The sequence below is a fragment of the Hyla sarda genome, chromosome 1 (assembly GCF_029499605.1).
Source record: "Hyla sarda isolate aHylSar1 chromosome 1, aHylSar1.hap1, whole genome shotgun sequence".
In the NCBI taxonomy this organism is placed as follows: domain Eukaryota; kingdom Metazoa; phylum Chordata; class Amphibia; order Anura; family Hylidae; genus Hyla; species Hyla sarda.
The window spans coordinates 576,339,731-576,360,482 of NC_079189.1; the positions used below are offsets into that span (position 1 = coordinate 576,339,731).

Sequence of the window (20,752 nt, forward strand, 5' to 3'; positions counted from 1 at the left end):
GTGGAAATATTGATCAGAGTTCTGCAAGGCAAATTATAGTGATTTACTCCACAAAAGGACAAAGATGACAATACAGTCCACAGTGCAGCTCTTGTCCTAAAATAAACTCGGCTTCTCTCAAGTCCGTATAATAAATAGGTTTAATCTAAACGGGCACTTCCATTGTGTAGGGCTGACTAGTTAATGCACGTTTTTGAGGACTGGAAGGAGATTTCCTGAACATTCAAGCATCTCTGATGGTCAATAAAAGCAGCACCAGTGGTTCCAATGACAGCCATCAATGTGCCGGACCATCAACAGGAGACCAAAGAATCTTTATGTAAATAAAGGCTATAACACAATAAGGGTAGGTTCACACTATGGAATTTACCAGTGTAATTCCGCTTAGAAATTACACTCAGAAATTCCCGTGCAGCAGAATCCTATTGCTGACGATTGGATTCAGCTGTAAAGTCCACACTACAGAATTATAGTGGCGGATATTCCACCACCAAAAGAATGGTCTCGGTCATTCTTCAGGAAGAATCTATGCTTGAGACATTACAGTCTATGGGGACGGCAAAGTCTGCACGCTCCTAGCACCTACTGATTCTGAATCTCCGACCGTAATTTTTAAGGCTGGAGATTCCACTGTGAATCTAGCCTTATAGGCCCAACAGGTCCAGTAGAAAACCACACCAATTGGAGGTGACTTTAAAGCCAGTCACTTGCCACTCGGTCTTTTTTGTAGGAGGTTAATCCTATGTGATTTTGTATGCACTGTATAGATGAAGGCTAGGCTACAGAATCATCTCCATGGAACCCCAATCTGAAAATAACATGCCCCCTTCCCTGACTTCACATAAACAAGAAAATTGCTGTTCCCAGCAACTAGCTAAAAGGGCAATCACGAGCATAACCAAAGCATAGGGGATAACTAGCGCTGATCGGGGGGGGGGGGGGGGGGTGGTGCCCAGATCATGAAAACAGAGATCAGTTGACCCCTCGAGTGAATGGAGCGGCCGCGTGCATATTCCATTCATTCTCTACAAAAACAATGCAGAGAGGTTGGCTATGTTGGAGGAGTGGCCAAGCAAGTGCACTGCCACTCCTTTCACTAGTGGCGTCATTGTAATCGGTGGGGGTTCTCAGCAATCAGACCCCACAGATAAGCTAGTTATCCGTTATCCCATAGATAGAGAATAGATTTTAAACTGGAAAGCCACAGGTTGGGAGATCATGATCTAGAGTTTGTGCCTTTCAATGATGGATAGTCAGAAGCATTACTAGATCTTTCGGAGCTTATAGAGGATAGCTAAGGACAATGTCCCTGTAGAATAAAACGTACAGTCTATTTCAGGCGCCTGGGACATAGTTACTTGACTAATCTTTCCAAGGTTACAGAGAGATGACACTGGAATTTAAGGCAGAGGTCTGGAGCACGTCTCCTTGTCATTCCTATTTAGTCTGTGACCTTACAATTCATGACAGTAAAGTCTGCGATATTTGTTTATGTAGCTGACACCATTACTTCATCCAGTAGGTGGCCCTACTATAAATGTCTTACCACCTTCCATTGGTGGGACATGTGTCAATGACCCAAATCTAGAAAGGAGTCAAATCAGAGATCGAAAGCAATAATCCTCAGCAAATGTTGGATAACTAAACAAATACAGTGAAGACCACCCGTAATTACTGAAAAGGGGTCCTCCAACATTCTGAATCACTATGAATGATGTATGGTAGACTGAAATCTGTTCTGCATAAGGGGAGAGGTTTCACTGTACTATGTATTACTCGCTCTGCTCTTTTATCACTTAGGCACAATTTTAGACAGAAATGTATCGCCCTCCCTTAATTTTTGACTCAGTCTTTGTACATGGGTGATCAACATAAGGTACAAAAGATTTTTTTTTTTAGCACAGAAGTGGACAGGGCCGGAAAAGAACTAAAATTGGTGAAGATAATTATTTTATTTTTGGTATATTGTACATTCTAATGCGTACATTCTAGTGAGTGTTTTATAGTAATTTAATGCAGTACATCAGAAGTTTGTGTGTGATTGGACATTTTTAATCTTTTGTACCTTTTGAATTTTTTTTTTATTTAATTTTTGGGGGGGCACAAGTTAAAAAGGGAAACTGACAGCTGGTTTACCTGCACTAAAGACACTATACAGGGTTATAGTGCAGGTGAACCTAAGTGAAATTATGTATTACTCACTCTGATCCATGGTCCCATTGTAGACTTAGAGCCTCCATTGCTAATATGTAAATATGCTCCTTTGTGCAATGGAGGCAGGAGCTCTTGGCTCTCTGAGCTTCCTTGCCTCCATCCTCTCTACTGCCATATGCCTGCCCATCTCTGAATATGCATATCCTCTTTAGAGCACCAATGTCCTAATGATGGGGAAGCCTATGCCAACTTGACCGCTCTGAGAGGATATGCATATCCAGAGACGGGCAGACATATGGCAGCAGAGGGGACGGAGGCAGGAAAGCTCGGAGAGCCGACTCCCACCTCCATTGAGCAAAGGACCAGATTTGTATATTAGCAACAGAGGATTTGCACAGAGGATTTTGTCCCATGAGGCATTGCTTGAAATATAAATCATGGATCTTTTTAATGAGAGTAAGTACCACCCAAATATGTGTATGGACATGAAAACATTACTTTGTTTGGGATAAGTGAAGTATTTCCAAAGTTACTCAAGAGTTTTATTTCTTTAGGATCACATGGTCTCCAAGAGGCCATGTGATCCTAAACCATCTTATATATACCAGTCTATGTTTGGTATTCCTTGGACAGTGATATTCTGTCCTTCTGATGATTTGTTTATAGGACTTCGCAGCACGACATAAAACAAGGCCAGCTGTTAATTGTCATTGCTGTTATCGCTTTGTATGTTGCAAGTAATAAGCCCGGTCTATCAGATGGGCGAGATGTTTTGTATTCAGGAGACAGGGCAGATGAACAAGCTGCGCGCCAGCGACTTTAGCCCCGCTTTGCAATAACCTCCAAGTGATATTGCAAGCTGTAAACAAGGAATCAGCCAGGAGTGGGACTCTTTAAATGGATTTTCTACGTGCCAGCTTGGTACCTGATACACCAGTGTACAGATCAAAACAGAAAAAGTCTCCACGGTGAATGACAGGACCACTGACAGATCCATCAAGGTGTCAGTGTCAAGCAGTTTTAGAACAGGCCTTCTGTCTAGAGCCAGAACAAATAAGAGAACAACTGGGAAAAGAAAACACCCTTTCATATACCGAAAAAACCAACAACCTTTCATGACCAAAGACTTAGCTGCTTAAAATGACCCCATTGGAGTGACACTATAGCCAGGCTGGGTAAACCACTACAATGGGGCCCTAACCAGACAACCTCCCTACCATCAAGTCTCAAAACCGGAGTTTGGATGAGGAGTATTTCGGTGCAGGGTCACTTCTCTAACCCGTGATCTCAGACAGAAGATTCTAGGTTGGTTTTTTAACCCTTCCCTGAAGGGATGGACAAGGGATGGACCAGGGATAGGGTGATCAGGGTAATCACCAGAGACAGCAAACCCATTTTGGGCTCCATTTCATTTTTGCTTTCTATAGCACTGTACAGAGAACACATTGGCATTGGTCCTATGGCAGAAACGCTAACAGTTTTATTAGAAATTTGCATAAATCTTGAACCTTTTTTTCGCTTTTATTTACAGGACTGTCCACCAAAAAAAGAAGAATGCAAGAAAACTCTAGGGAAATATTTGTAATCATTTTTGAAAGTTCTTAAGGGAGGCATGCGGCAGAGAAAATCTTATCCCCTATTTTCAGGCTCTGCTCCTCTAATGTGCGTGTCATACCCCTCCATTTATCTATATGGGAGAAGCAGAGACACAGTGTCCTGTATGCGAAATCCTAAGGGTCCCAGCGGTCAGACCCTCTCCGATCAGACACTTTTTTCCACCGCATATCTCCTTTAAATGGATCAGACATTGACTTAAATGGAAGCCACCTATAGCGGTTAGCTTTCTTTCTTCAGGAAGAACCTGAATTTGCACATTTTTCCCATGGAACATTGCTAGCAGGGCTACCTACACAGCTGGACCTCCCAAATGACATTTAAAGCCAGATGGTTCCATGCTAGGAACCAAGATCCACACGAAACCAACCAGGACAAACCTTAACCTACCTCAGGTGCATCTGTTCCGTCTACATGTTCTGGCTCCAGGTCTTCACTGATATGTCTCCTGGATCGGAACACTCTGTGGGCCTCTTGCTGTATGTGTCTGATGTTACTATCGGATTCAGAGGTAACATCTCTGGTAAGGAGCAAGAAAAGATGGTTAATACAAAACCTAGATGATGCTTAAAATGAGCGGCATTATGGGTAATTACTAAAATGTTATAGAGCTAACTTGGATAGAGGGAAGTGATTTTCTGCCTGGGTTTGTGAGAGCTCTATTGAATGAAAGGAAGTCACAACCATTCTCTTAAAACCTGATCACCAATGATGCCAGCGATAGACATCCAAGATTTCAGTACGGCAGAGTAGAGATGAGCGAAGTTACTGTGATTTGATTGTGCATGAACCTCGCGGCTCGGCGGTTGCTGACTTTAGCCTGCAGAAATTAGTTCAGCTTTCAGGTGCTCCGGTGGGCTGGAAAAGGTCGATACACTCCTGGGAGAGAGTCTCCAGCCCACCGGAGCACCTGAAAGCTGAACTAATTTATGCAAGATAAAGTCAGCAACCGCCGAGCCGCGAGGTTTGTGACGAATCGAATCACTAACTTCACTCATCTCTACTGCAGAGGTCACAAAATGTTCTATCTAACAAGAGACTGACTCTCCCTGTTACAGAGGCTTCCTTTAGTTCAACTAGAGGAAGCATCAGTGGATTTTTCTAGAAATCCTAGAAAATATTCTATGATATTGGTTGTTTCTGAAGTAGAATGGAGTTATGGGGGAATTCAGCATTTATCATACAGAGATTAACATAATTTTCTAGGGATTTAATTCATTGGGTCACTACCCAAGCATATTTTCAAAAGAACTTCATACAATTTTAGGGGGAAAAAGGGATACGTACATTAGGCTTGGCCGATGCCATTGTGTGGTCCTGTTATTATGGTTGACATAATATGTGCGCCCAAGATTATCCACTTTCTCTTCCCATCCTGGTGGCATTGGGGGAGCGGGCATTTCTTGTTGGTGTGGAGAGGTATTGTCATTTGAGTCTACAACATCCCAGGCATGCTAAAGAATAAGAACAAGATAAAGTTCATTTAAAAAGGGAAAATTCCAGCCAAAACTAAGTCAATTTTACAGGTAATGACCCATTCACCTCTCCAATCTAACCTGTCATATATGTTCTTGCCCCTTTAGGAGGTCCCAATGCCATTACTGAAATAGTAAACACCCATAAACAATTGCCCATTGTCATCAAGTGGTTTGACTCAGAGCCAATGATCAACCTGTTCAGGAAACTGAATGGCTCATTAGGAATTATACATTTATTCTGCGTAAACTGTATGGCAGCCAATATCATCTGCAGGGCCTAGCAGCACCTTGATACGACAGCTTGGTATGAAAGAATGGAAAAATCACTATGTTAGATAGGCCTCAAAAAATAAGATGATCACAGGTTATTCCACTGCTTGGATCGCCAGTGATCGTCTGTAATCTGCAAGTGTTCAATTCACCTACAGTGCCACTACAGGAGAAATGAAGTATTACAGTTAACTATTGACATCAGTGGACTGTCTACGTAAGATGTAGACATAGAAGGTACTCTGGAGATCTCCGCTCTGGATAGTTGATTAAGCCCCAAATGAGGGACCTTTACCTAATGTTTTCTGAGACAACCGTATTATTGACCTTTCCTTAGGATAGGCCGCCAATATCAGATCAGTAGGGGGTTGTCCAGTGCATTGCAGCCTTGTCCCATTCAAGTAAAGTAGGTGTGGCCTTTTAAAACAACTGATCAGTGGGGGTGCTGAGAATCAGACCCCCACCAATCTGACACTGATGGCCTATTATATGTCAACCACTAGCTGCAAATATATAAGGCTCAGTTCACATCTGTACCTGATCAGATCTGATGCAGATTGTCAGATTCAACAGATAAAATGGCGCTGCAGATGGACTCCTTAGCAGAACCTAACAGATCCTATAATAAGTCAATGGGGTCTATTGGGTGTTATCAGTGTCTAGCACATCATTGTGGCTTTGATATTGGTGGTCCCTATTCTATCACTCATCTATGGCTAGAAGAGCACTGTTCCCCTTCTACTGCCATTGGCCTGTATCAATGTAGACAAAGACTGTCAGTAGAGGGCATAGAGTAAATGATCCAACCTAGAGAGACCATTCCATTAGGAGCCACGTCCCCTTTTTTACAGCACTTAACAGTAGTCCTCATGATCGGACCCCCAACAATGAGAAAGTTAGAATTTTATAAGAGGTAGACAACACTGTGCATAGAATTGACTCTCTTATTAGAGAACTGGACATGAATGAAAAGATCCCACTATGTATTAGTCTTATTTTACCTCGGCTTCTTCCCTTTGCTCACTGGTTTCCTCCTCTTGGGCTCCATTCTTTGGCAAATATGCCATCTTTAATCTCAGGAAACCTTTCACCCGAGACTTGTGGCTGTAAAATTCAATAAAAAGGAGTAAACAAACAAGTCTGAAGGGTCGGCTGATAATTCCCACTAAGTCCATTAGGGAAACACTCACCTTCTTGGTCTGAGTAAAAAGTCTTTGAATGTATATGGCCTCTCCATTGTGGGATCCTCTGTCTGATAACAAGAAGGTTAATTTTTAACTTTTGCCCGGGGGGATTTCACTTTGTACAACATCGAAACATTATTTATTGAAAAGGATTGAATGACTTCTATGGTATTGCTATAAATCTGGACACCAGGAATTGTTTGACAATACAGAGAAGTCAATAATAAAATATAATGCATTAAAGATTTAATTAATTTACTAATAGTGGAATAAAACATCAGGGCCCACATTTATTAAAGAAGCACTCTGGGGCCATATTATGCACACTAAACTCCAGTATACCTGTAGTGCATCCGTTTCATTCCAGCTCTGCTGCATCTATACAGCTCTTTACTGCAGCTTGGTCATGTGACCACCAGCCTGACAACCAGTGTCAGACTGGTGGTTTGTTAATTCTGTCACTAGAAGTGATATGTCCTTTGTCTCCTGACTTCCTGTGCACTTCATAATTACATCATGCTCACATCAATGGATTTCGGCATCGATTTCCAAATTTAGCAGGTGCTCAGAAAAGTCACAATTATCAGTGTTAAATTGTTGCAAGTCATTACCCTTTTGATACAGTTCAATTTTACATGAACAATTGAGACATTTCTGGTCATTTTCCAAATGTGCCAAAAGCTAATATAAACTGCATAATAAGCGCACGTCTAAATGTCTCTGAGGTCGGGGTTCACATACTTTTTCGACAGCCTATTCCGGGGGATTCAATCCCCTACACCTAACTCTAGTTACACCTGTGAATAAAGATGGGTGGTCCCTGCTCTATTACAAATGATAACAATCCACACTAAGGGTTTACTCACACGTCACCCTCATTATGACCAGAATTCTGGTGCAATTTGCCCAAAAAGCAAAGAACAAAACAAAAGCTAGCTTACATGACCTGTGCAACATTTATTATGTGTTTTAGACACTTTTGTGCCTTGGTCAAAAGGTGGAAGCACAGTTGCAACTATACGGTTCATTACTGTAACTGGGTCATGTGGTCACCAGTCTGACCCACAGAAAATCACTGTACTTAAAGTGTCAAAAGAAATGGTTAATCCTGAGTCAGCTGATTGGGGATAAGATGTCTGATCTGCAGCACCCCAGACATCCGGAGCTCAGAGTGAACTTTGTTCTGTACTGGATGACTGGCGATGCGGGGCGGAGGCTCATAACATCACGGTCATGCCCTGCTGTGATGGCATGACCACGCCCCCTCAATGCAAGTCTATGGGAGGGAGCGTGGCAGTCGCCACGCCCCCTCTCATAGACTTGCATTGAGGGGGCATGGCCGTGATGTCCCAAGCGGGATGTGGCCGTCACGTCACAAGCGTCCAGCGCTGCAGTTGACGCTCTAAACAAACACTGGGTGTAGCAGGGAGATCGTGAGGGTCTCCAGCGGCGGGACCCCCGCGATCATATATCTTATCCCCTATTTTTTGGATAGGGAAAAAGAGGTCTAGGGACAGAGTACCCCTAAAGACTTCAAATCTGCATAAAACACTTCAATTGTGATTATAAGTCAAATCACTTTCGTCTCAAATCAAAATTTGAAAAAAATAATTAAAATGCACTCTCTAAGAAAATGCATCAAAACTGCAAATAAGAACTGACCTTAGCCTATTTAGATCAATCAGATGACCAAGTGCAATGATCATACACCACACCCTCAGCCAGAGGAAATGTAGGCAGATTTAGGAAGCCATAAGTAGTATGTGGGAAATGTGTGTCTAAGCCCAAAAGCTTCACATTACCCTTTGGGACACCACTCGACTATTAGCGTATCTTTGAATGGGCTTGTTGAGTAAAAAAGGACTGTCCAAACTAGACAACCCTTTATCATACACGTATTATTGTAACTGCTCTCTTTACAAACAAAGATGGTCTAATCATAAGCTTGCAGGCCTATGACGATCTGTTTACTGCAAATGAAGCAGTAGACACAAGTGGTCGTAAAAGTCCCATATACACCGACTGTCTAGAGGAGGATGGTGTGAAAGAGGCTGGACATCTTATTCTTACCGGTAAGTGGTTTAGAGGCACGTCAACTTGACCCAAGAAGTCATCTCTCGTCTGCAAAGACAAATAAGACAAGGCTTAGCTGCGGCAAAAGTCAGAGGAAGGGAAACTTTAAATGAACACTGTCAGAATCAAAAACTTTTTATATGTTGTAGATCTTGGCAAAGCAATAACCTTTTTAATTTTTCCTCAGAAAATGTTATTTTTTTAGAGAGTGTCCCCATGCCATCCAAAACATCATTCTGTCCGGCTGCAGCATCATCTTTGTCCAAGCTAAAGCACAAGCTGGGGCAAAGTCCAGGAAGTGAGGGCAGGACTAGCGCTACTCTGTGCTCACTCCTGGCCAATTAGACTGCAGCATGAAAACAGAGAGGAGGGGTTACAGAGCAGCCTGCAGTGATTGGATAAAGAGATCCAGTACAGAACAGCAGACTCAGGGAGGAAGTGAATGCATGGTGAGGGCGGGCTCAGTGCTTGCCTCAGAGACACCCCTTCCTGAGCAGTGGATATCAGAATGAGTGAGTAGCAGAAAAAGCAGCAGAAAAGAGGTATTTTTGAGCCAAATAAAAGGCTAGAAACATAAAAAGAGACATGTAAAGTATCTGCATGACCTAGTGAGCAATATATAGAAGCGTTATGTTTTTCTGTGATATGACAGTAGCACAGAAAAACATAATGCTTTAAAAGGGACAAAATGATCTTATATGTCTGGCACCTGAGAGATCACATTGGTCTGTGACCTCTGATAGCCACTGATCTCCAATTTGGCTGTCTGGGCATGCTGGGAGCTGTAGTTTTGCAACAGTTGGAGGCCACCTGGATGGGAAACCCTGTTCTACAAAGATCCACTTCACTCATGTCACAGATGATCATTTTAGTATAAGCCTATGTTCACACAAGGTATTTTGAAGTTAAAAAATGTGGTTATCTTTACAAGCAAAATGTAACCTCAAATTTGTTAAATGGACACTGTTAGATCCAAAAACATTTTATATGTCGTTACTGATGAAAATGAACGAGCTTTTGTTTTCTGGTTGTTTAAAAATGGTTTGAATATTTAAGAAAGAAAACAGCTCCTGAAAAATCCCACCACTAGGGGTCACTATACCTCCTGGGAAACTACCCAGTCCTGTGGCAGCATCAGGCTTGTCCATGAGTCATGGATACGAGATGACTCATGGACAAATGGGCAAGGCTGCATGAGCAGATACATCAATCACCTCTCACCACCACAAGGGAGGGACACACCCCCTCCCATCACACACCAATCACCTACCACCACAAGGGATGGACACGCCCCCTCCAACCACTCACCAATCACCTCCCACCACAATGGAGGGACACGCCCCCTTCTCCTGAGAGAGTTTTTAACACTGTGAGCTAATGAAAAGAGGTATTTCTTTTTATAATAAATATAGGTGATAGAGGGTTAGGGTTTTTGTGGGATATGACAGGTACACTTTAAGGGTTATTCATTGCTTTACTTTTATGCAAATTTTTGTTTTGGTGTACGTTCACACCTACAGGATCTGCTGCATATTTTCTGCTGCTGATTTTGCTACCTATCAACTCCAATGGGTAGAAAATCAGCTGCAGAAAACTTCTGAGGAGACTATTTTTTTGGGAGGTTTTATGGATGTGTTTCGCGCACCATAAAGTAAAATGTGCATGAAGCATCCAAATTATGTCCAATCTTCACCAGCGCTGAAGGTACTGCAGTGTTACCACGTTCACTTGGACCTTCATACTGTACATCAGAGATCCCAAACCAACAGCTCTCAAGATGTTGCAGAACTACGACTCCCAGCAGGCCCAATTGTAGTTTATCAACAGCCGCAGGTTGGGTAACACTAAAGCACATGATGAATAATATATAGTACAAAATGCGACAATAAACCTACAACACATACATTACATATAATAGGTGCGGACAGCTGAAACAAGTTTTATTCGGGTAAAAAAAAGAATGCAGAATCGATTTGCTTACACAGTCCGACATATCTATTTACAAGAAAGCAGAGCTGCTAAAATCCCCCCAAGCTCACGGCCAATGAGTTGCGAAACAAACGACACCAACATTTTTTTGGAGTTGTCTTTGATGTCTCAAAGGGTTATGTTATTTAAATAAACCAGTGTTTTTAAACCTGTGTGCCTTTAGTTGTTGCAAAACTACAACTCCCAGCATGCCCGGACAGCCAACGGCTGTCTGGGCATGTTGGGAGTTGGAGTTTTGCAACAGCTGGAGTTTTGCAACAGCTGCACCCTAATTGGGAAACAATTAAATAAGCTTTTGACGTGTCAAAAGATTAGATCGGTCAGGGTTTTAGCGCTGAGACCCCCTGTGATTGTTACATATAGCTAGGCGAAGCGCACAGCAGCACACTTCGCTCCCCGGCTAAGCACTCAGAAGTCGGTCTCTATAGACTTCTAATGGAGCCGTCAGCTGTAATCAGACAGACTGAGCGCAGAGCCAGGGAGTGAAGCGTGCTGCTGTGTGCTTCACCCAGCAATATCTTACAATCATAGGGAATCTCAGCCCTGAGACCCTGAACAATCTAACCTTTTTGAGAAGGAGAGTAGGTCCACTGGAGGGAAAAGATGCTTTGACAGCATCAACCCATGGATATGGGAATTACAATTACCTGAAGTAACAGACACCAAAATAATAAAATAGTTTAACACCACAGCGCAAGTGACAACGCGTTTCAAGGGGGCAGAACCCCTCTTCATCAGGACCTCACATATAACATGTATATCACTGCTCTAAATACAAACAAGAAAAGCAGGGAAACAGACTGTCCCGGGGTCAGGGGACATCACAAACAAGTGTGTCCACTCTCACCGCTAGACACGCAAAATACATAAAAAAAAAAACATTTAAAACAAAAGTAATAATAAATACACCGATGTTTGTGACCCCTGTAGACTTGCAGTGACTTGTAGTATTTTACTTGGGACTTCAGAGTTAATGCTGAGGCCTCCCACGCTGACTAGGGTTCTAATAGTGTCCAATTATTGCTACACCACCAGGGTATGAACTATAAGTGTATGGCTCATAGACTCCCCGGCTCTTCCTGGGCAAGGAACACTTGCAGAATGGTGCGATCACTTGCTTGAAGATTTACTTTAGGCTTCCCTTGAATCACCTCACACTCCTGCTGTCTCTTCTCCACACTGCAGCTCGCACTGAGTTTGGCACTAGTCTGAAGCCTAGAGCTAGATTGAATTACTCCTCCCCTCTACACTATATATGGCCTAGCTAGGTGGGGCCCCCATTGGGCAATTAGGGTCACATGGGTACTCTGTATCCTTCCTCTTCACAAATACACTGTACATTTCTTAAAGGTACAATGCAAAACAAGGAAAAGACCATAACAAATATTAAAGCATCACATGAGCAGCAGGGCCTAGGGAAAGCACTTGTTTATCTGACAGGACGAATTCCGGTACTGGGACACCACATATTAAATATATAGATATATATTAATGCCACTAATCGCCTCTGGATTCCCTTGAATACACATAGAGTTATAGAGTAATCTGCTGGCTATCTGCAGCCACAACTAGTTGATAGAATCTTTCAACTTTGGGGCTTCCAAGCATGGGCAGTCCCCGAGGACATATGCACAACCCCTTTAAGCCTATTGAGATAGCTGTCAGCTGAGCAGGGGTGGTACATGTTGCCATAAGCCCCTCCTCCTGCATCCTTGCATTACGAATATATTCTCTCACTTCTAATCCTTGACAGATCACACAGCCCTGTGAATAAATAAAAGCCTTAGCCACCATAATACAGGCGATGTAGAAGAGAATATCCTCGAATGAAGGCTCCATACAGCGGCGGAGCGCGGCAGGCCGTAATGGATAGACTCTACTTAAGACACAATGGTATTACTCACAGTATGGATGCAGCAGTGCCAGCAGGGTTGACAGGTCTACAATGATATTCTGGACCTTAGAACAATGAAGACTGTATGCAGGCCACATGCTGAAGCCAATGAGTCATCTAACCAGCACTTACACTAATAGTTAATATCTTCGCTGCTTTAACTGTATATACCTTGTTTCATAAGTTTTACACGCTTTATAGAGCTGAACGTTTATTTCTGTGTCCTCTTTGAAAATAAAAGGGTTCATATGGACCACCACTGCAGGTGCACGGCTCGTTATATCAGTCCTGGTCATGTGATGGACACAGGTGTACGGCTCTTTATATCAGTCCTGGTCATGTGATGGACACAGGTGTACGGCTCGTTACATCAGTCCTGGTCATGTGATGGACACAGGTGTACGGCTCTTTATATCAGTCCTGGTCATGTGATGGACACAGGTGTACGGCTCTTTATATCAGTCCTGGTCATGTGATGGACACAAAGGTGTACGGCTCGTTACATCAGTCCTGGTGATGTATTCAGGTGCACGGCTCGTTACATCAGTCCTGGTCATGTGATGGACACAGATGTACGGCTCGTTACATCAGTCCTGGTCATGTGATGGACACACAGGTGCACGGGTCGTTATATCAGTCCTGGTCATGTGATGGACATAGATGTACGGCTCGTTACATCAGTCCTGGTCATGTGATGGACACACAGGTGCACGGCTCGTTACATCAGTCCTGGTCATGTGATGGACACACAGGTGCACGGCTCGTTACATCAGTCCTGGTCATGTGATGGACACAGGTGCATGGCTCGTTATATCAGTCCTGTCATATGATGGATACACAGATGCACGGCTCATTACATCAGTCCTGGTCATGTGATGAACACACAGGTGCACTGCTCATTACATCAGTCCTGGTCATGTGATGAACACAGGTGCACGGCTCGTTACATTAGTCCTGGTCATGTGATGGACACACAGGTGCACGGCTCGTTATATCAGTCCTGGTCATGTGATGGACACACAGGTGTACGGCTTGTTACATAAGTCCTGGTCATGTGATGAACACAGGTGTACGGCTCGTTACATCAGTCCTGGTCATGTGATGGACACAGGTGTACGGCTCGTTACATCAGTCCTGGTCATGTGATGGACACAGGTGTACAGCTCATTACATCAGTCCTGGTCATGTGATGAACACACAGGTGCACGGCTCGTTACATCAGTCCTGGTCATGTGATGTGATGTCCATGTCCAAATTTATCTGCTGAGACTCGAAGAATCCTTTAAGCTAAATTCTGAAGGGCACCATGAGGAAGAATGGAACAGAGAAATGTACCCCTTTTGTGTTGCATAGATTGGGAGTTTTTTCTTTGATCCTATCATAGAAAGACCTTGGATACTCAAGCAAGGAAATTCTGCATCTACAGGCGAGAATTCCAACAAGCTACACTTAAGCTATTGTAATGATAGATATAGAGCACTCGTGTGTACCCTCACCCTAAATATAGACTTAGAGGTAACTTGTTCTGGAAGAACTGTAAGATGAAAGGTTAAAGGGGGCTGTCCCCTCACCTCCAAAGTTAACAGGAGAGATGTGTTGCTCTCACACAGGGGATGTGAGATGACCTGTTTATTTCCCAGAGACAGGCTATAGGATGTGCAGCTGGTCCGTGATGTCAGCCCAAGTCAAAGTTATTCCTGGCCAGATGCCTCCTGCTTATTGTGCCAGCTGACATGGAAGATGGGCAAGAAGCAAATCGTGGGCTCTCCCTGATCGTAAAGCCTAACTAACTTCATAGCCACAAAACTTAATACACAGGTTCTCCAAAAATGCTATAAAACCTCATACAACATGCTTTTTTTTTTAGCTCAGAATGCAGAGTCAGAATGCTCTTTTGGCTAGCTACAGTATGACGTTAGCATGCTCTTCTGGCCATTATGATGTGAGCATGCTCTTCTGGCTGGCTATGATGCAAGAGGGCTTTTCTGGCTAGGTATGACATTAGGGTTCTTTTTTTTGCTAGGTATGACGTGAGCATGCTCTTCTGGCTAGGTATAACGTGGGCATGCTCTTCTGGATAGGTATGACATGAGCATGCTCTGCTGGCTAGGTATGATATGAGCATGCTCTTCTGGCTAGGTATGACGTGAGCATGCTCTTCTGGCTAGGTATGACATGAGCATGCTCTTCTGGATAGGTATGACATGAGCATGCTCTTCTGGATAGGTATGACGTGAGCATGCTCTTCTGGATAGGTATGACGTGAGCATGCTCTTCTGGCTAGGTATGACGTGGGCATGCTCTTCTGGCTAGGTATGACATGAGCATGCTCTTCTGGCTAGGTATGACGTGAGCATGTTCTTCTGGCTAGGTATGACGTGAGCATGCTCTTCTGGCTAGGTATGACGGGAGCATGCTCTTCTGGCTAGGTAGGACGTGAGCATGCTCTTCTGGCTAGGTATGACGTGAGCATGCTCTTCTGGCTAGGTATGACGTGAGCATGCTCTTCTGGCTAGGTATGACGTGAGCATGCTCTTCTGGCTACATATGACGTGAGCATGCTCTTCTCTCTAGGTATGACATGAGCATGCTCTTCTGGCTAGGTATGACGTGAGCATGCTCTTCTCTGTGAGCATGCTCTTCTGGCTAGGTATGATGTGAGCATGCTCTTCTGGTTAGGTATGACGTGAGCATGCTCTTCTGGCTACATATGACGTGAGCATGCTCTTCTCTCTAGGTATGACATGAGCATGCTCTTCTGGCTAGGTATGACGTGAGCATGCTCTTCTGGCTACATATGACGTGAGCATGCTCTTCTCTCTAGGTATGACATGAGCATGCTCTTCTGGCTAGGTATGACGTGAGCATGCTCTTCTCTGTGAGCATGCTCTTCTGGCTAGGTATGATGTGAGCATGCTCTTCTGGTTAGGTATGACGTGAGCATGCTTTTTTGACGAGGTATGATGTGAGCATGTTCTTTTGGCTAGGTATTAAGTGAGCACTCGCTTCTGGCAAGCTATAATGTAAGCATGCTCTTCTGACTAGCTATGATGTGAGCATGCTCTTCTGGCTAGGTATGACGTTAGGGTGGTCTTCTGGCTAGGTATGATGTGCGCATGCTTTTCTGGCAAGCTAGGATGTAAGAGTGCTCTACAATTGTACATGATGCCTAAGGGTGTATTCACACGTACAGTATCCTGCGTATATTTAATGCGCAGGATTTTATGTGCAGGATTTGAAGCTAAATTCAGTCGTTTAATTTACATCTTGCGCATAAAATCCTGTGCACAAAATATGCGCAGGATACTGTACGTGTGAATGCACCTTATATAATAAAATCACCCACTGGGCTTCTAGTACAGTTAGTGGAAGTATCTATGAACCACAATGGACGCTTAGGACTAACTCTGAGCTGCAGTAATGGACGGTTTGCATATGTTCCACGCTGCGTTATTCTGATTTGAGGGTCATAATCATTTCCAAAGGTCAAGTGTTATACAGAAAACCGAATGCTACGCTAAAGTCACAACAGTAAGAAACGGTATATAAGAAACACCATCAACACCATCATCACAGGAGCTTATAGTAGTCAGTGACCCCCGAATTAACTCTATACATATACAGCGCTGTGGAAAAATTCTGCTGCTGACTACCTCATCTCACCACCAGGGGGCTTCATATTAACAGGAGGGGGGGGGGGGGGGATAAACAACGAAAGCTGGCATAGAATCAGCATGGATCATGTATTAGCTGGCATGTCACACAATGTACCTATCGTGCCAGCTCACAATGTGTACATAATCTTCAAAAGCTGCACGTACCGCGAACGTCATGGACAGAGGAGGAGACATCGATTATAGTCACGAATTGTCGGCCATAAACAGTAATTACGGGCGGTGATGACACTGAAAGAGCTGGTACTGGCATGATGGAGCCGAGGAAACATGCCATCTTCTCTACCTGTCAGCACTCTGCTGGCTCATGTAGGCATAGCTGAAATAACTATGTCAGTGCCCCCACTATAATAGTACCAACCTAGAAAATAAATAAAAGTAGAGCTGTCATAATAACTGTCCCTAAATATAGCTATCATTCAGTGCCAAGTAAAAGTACGTCGAACATAGTGCCCACACCGGTAATGCAATTGTAATTGCCAAGACAAATATTAACAATCATGGTGCCCCCATAATATTACCATATAATGCCTATATAAATGTGGCATTAACTGTGCCAAAACAATACTACATGTGGCAGCTGTTTCCCAACCAGTGTAGCTCCAGCTGTTGCATCACTACAACTACCAGCATGCCTGGAAAGCCAGTCACACTGGTTGGGAAACACTGGAATAGTGTAATAAGGCTAGGATGTGGAAGAGGAAACCCTAAGGCTATGTTCACACGGCTGATTCAGCGCGGAATGTATGCCCGGAAAATATGGGTGGACATTCCTCACATTAGAATGATCCGGCAGGCTCTAGGACTGCTCGGAAATGTGCCATCTCAGACGGCAATGCTTTTTCGAGCAGATTCAGCTGAAACAATAGACAAGTCTTTTTGTGGTGTGCAGGTACCATATTGCATACCGTACCTTGTGTGGTGGTCCCCAAAGTCAGAGTAACTACGCTCAGGTAGGGTACCCCAGGTGGGACAGCCCCTAGTCGCCTCTCCTCTATGCTAATTTTGTAATGTTAATATATGTATATATTTAATAATAATGTATCTCTCATATAATATATAGTATGCTTACCTTGCTAGCGTCGCAGGACCTTCGTTCATGTGACTATGTTAAATCCACTATGGTATGTTAGAGGACCTTTGGAGGTCCTTGGGTCACATGTTACCCATAATTCTGTGTAAAGGTGATTGACAGCAGTATTGGACCAATCAGCTCTAGTCTAGCCCCTGCCCATATAAGGGAGCTGTAGCCAATTATCGCTCTCTTGGGTTGCTGCTCTCGTGGATGCCGGACTAGCAGGACGGATCTACGCAACTTTCAAAGACAAGCTAGGCCTGTGAGTTCTAAACTAATCCCCGCTAAATCTAGCGTGACTACTGGACCGCAACTAAATCCCCTAAATCTAGTGGAACAGCGCATATCAGTTTAAAGACTTAAAATTGCTTAAGGTCCCAATCTCCAAGAGAATTTGCACTTGTAGAGACTTTTCCTGTTGTGAAGTTGCATAAATCTTCAGTAAAAGTTCCAACTGTTGTCAGCAAACTCTCCGGTTGTGGACATTCCATTATTCTATACCTCCCTATCGCTCTTGGGAAGGATGGCGGTAGGACAAGCATTACAGAAGAGCCCTCACCCTGGCGTCACGAATAGCAAGGGTTAATCAGACAACCTTTAGTCACTGCACAGCTACACCCCATATACCCTACTCCCTCAGGCTATCACATATTCTTTCTGTGAACCCTAGAATCTGTATTTCGGTGACAGAAACATGTGCCTCGTCAAATTCCACCAGGTGCACAGTGCAGCAGAATCCTATTGAAATCAATGGGACTCTGCTGGAGCATTTCCAAATGGAATATTCCCATAGAATTCCTCTTAGGCTATGTTCACATGGCAGAATTTCCGCATGTTTGCCTGAATTCCACATCTGCATTCATTTGGCTTGAATTCTGCATTGGTCCAGCATTTGCGGAATTTATGTGGACTTTGTGCAGAATTCCCCATAGTTTCCACAGTATAGTTAAAAGGTTGGCTTTATTTAAAGCAAAAGTTACATTCTGCTCTTTGAGTAGAAATACAAGCCCCACTGACTTCATTGGGATTCCACAGCCGAAATCCACATTAAATAAAAGACACAACCTTTTTTTTGTAGAGTTCAGAATGCAGAATTTTAGCTGCGGAAAGTCCAAAATTCTGCAGTGTGAATGGGACTGCGGAATCCAATTGAAGTGTATTGGCTAACAATCTATGCAGAATTAAGATGCCAAATTAATGTGGAAATCCATGCGAAAATTCCGCAATGTGAACATAGCCTAAATTAGCGTTTACTTGCCCATGATGGTGCCCACCCAGGCAGTATATTTATAATTAGCCCTTTTGCCCCCCATTAAACCTAGGTCTTCGGCCCAGCCAGGGAGGCTTATAAATAAACTTATGCTGCGCTTCAGTAACTCTGGAATGAAAACTTATTATGTTCCTCACTTAACACGTAGTTGGATTAATTACAGATTCTCCGGCCGAAGCGCCCATTGGTCTGTTCTGCCAGGACGGCTCCGAACATTAGGCCTCCTGGTGACAGGACCTGGTTTTATCCCTCTTCCCTCTGGCATCACAGTATAAAGATATCTGCAGAATATATTAAAATATATTCCCGGGAGCGATCCCAGGTCCTATCACCCAGGGTTTCCCAGAGTGAAGAGTTGGAAAATTCTGACACTTCTCCGCACACCTCTCGGTGTCACCCGGCCTTCTAAAAAAAACAAGGTGGAGAAGTTATTGTTAAGGCGCATTTCTGAGAACCCTCTTAAGCAGAGTACAACTGTGAGGAAATCTCTGTTAATCGCTTACAAGCCGCCGCTCAATGCAAGTTAAGCCGGGACGATTTATATGGTTCTAGGGGGTTTTCTTCATCCACATTCACAATTCTACAGGTTTTAGGCTTCTGGAGAGCAGTACAGTGTGGGAATTATACTTAAAGGGGAACTTAATTAAAAAAAAAATGCTTTTGAATCCACTGGGACTAGAAAGTAATACAAATTTGTAAATTATTCTATTTAAAAATGTCAAGCCTTCCAGTACTTAGCTGCTGTATGCCCTGGAGGAAGTTGTGTAGTTCTTTAGTCAGACATTGTGCTCTCTGTTGCCACCTCTGTCCGTTGTAGGAACTGTCCAGAGCAGAAGCAAATCCCCATAGCAAACATCTCATGCTCCAGACAGTTTGTAACATAGACTGAGGTGGCAGCAGAGAGCACCATGTCAGACTGCAAAGACTACATAACTTCCCCTGGAACATACAGCTGATAAGTACTGGAAGTACTAAAAGCAATATACAAGATACAGGATGTTTTACATGTATCGTGTACAGATATTCAGTCAAAAGAAATAGACATCCTCTAGACCTCTTAATGCCATGTGTGCCGCCCTCAGAGAAGAGCGTTACTCAATAGATACAAACGGGCACAGCTTGATATTTATGTGATAGCCTGGGGGATGTAGGGTATGAGGTTGTAGCTGTGCAGTAATTAAAGGGTGCTTGTTAACCCTTGCTATTCGTGACACCAGGGTGAGGGCTCCTCAGTAACGCTTGTCCTACCGCCACCCTTCCCAAGAGCGATAGGGAGGTAGAGAAGAATAGATTGTCCACAACCAGAGCGTTTTCTGAAACAGTATTCACTTTTACTGAAGGTTTTCTGCAAGCTTCAATAACATAACAGTCTTTAAGCATCACAACGGCTTTCCTTTGAGATTGACAAAGGTTGGGACTTTAGCATTTAGAGTCTTTTAGTACTGTGCGTTGTTCCACTGGATTTAGGGGATTTAGTTGCAGTCCAGTAGTCACGCTAGAATTAGCGGGGATTTAGGTTTGAACTCACGGTTTTGGTTCAGCTGAGGCCGGCAGGTTTTTGAGGCCTAGCGTGTCTTTGAAAGTTGCGCAGAACCGTCCTGTTAGTCCGGCATCCACGAGAGCAGCAACCAAAGAGAGCGATAATTGGACGCAGCTCCCTTATATGGGCAGGGGCTGGACTAGTGCTAATTGGTCCAATACTGATGTCAATCACCATTACAGAGATTCCTGGGTAACACGTGACCCAAGGACCTCCTAAGGACCGAAGGTCCTGCGACGATGAACAAGGTAAGTACTATACATTCCTATATAATATATATAATTATTAAATATATACATATATTTTTATTAGAGATAGACTTGAGGAGAGGCGACTAGGGGCTATCCCCCCTGAGAAACCCTAACTGAATGTAGTTACTCTGACTTTGGGGACCTCTACACTAGGTACGTTATGCAATACGGTACTGGGACACCCCATTTAGTTTTCAGAAAATAGTATAGAATGGGTGTAATTGTAACAAATGCTCAGCTGTAACAAGCATTCGGAATCAGCAGGGTTTCAGTCGCCAAATAAACG

At 43.6% G+C, this 20,752-nt stretch overlaps 1 protein-coding gene across 9 annotated transcripts in view; it reads right to left on the reverse strand.

Moving 5' to 3' along the window:
- Positions 1-20,752, reverse strand: part of NEDD4L (NEDD4 like E3 ubiquitin protein ligase) — a 365,727-nt gene that overhangs the window by 59,320 nt on the left and 285,655 nt on the right. For all 9 annotated transcript variants that reach the window (XM_056544621.1, XM_056544679.1, XM_056544640.1 and 6 more), the window contains 5 exons: positions 8,771-8,821; positions 6,707-6,768; positions 6,518-6,620; positions 5,056-5,222; positions 4,159-4,288 (listed from right to left, as the gene is read on the reverse strand). In XM_056544621.1, coding sequence (XP_056400596.1) covers positions 4,159-4,288; positions 5,056-5,222; positions 6,518-6,620; positions 6,707-6,768; positions 8,771-8,821 — 513 coding nt within the window. The remainder of the gene's footprint in view (positions 1-4,158; positions 4,289-5,055; positions 5,223-6,517; positions 6,621-6,706; positions 6,769-8,770; positions 8,822-20,752) is intronic.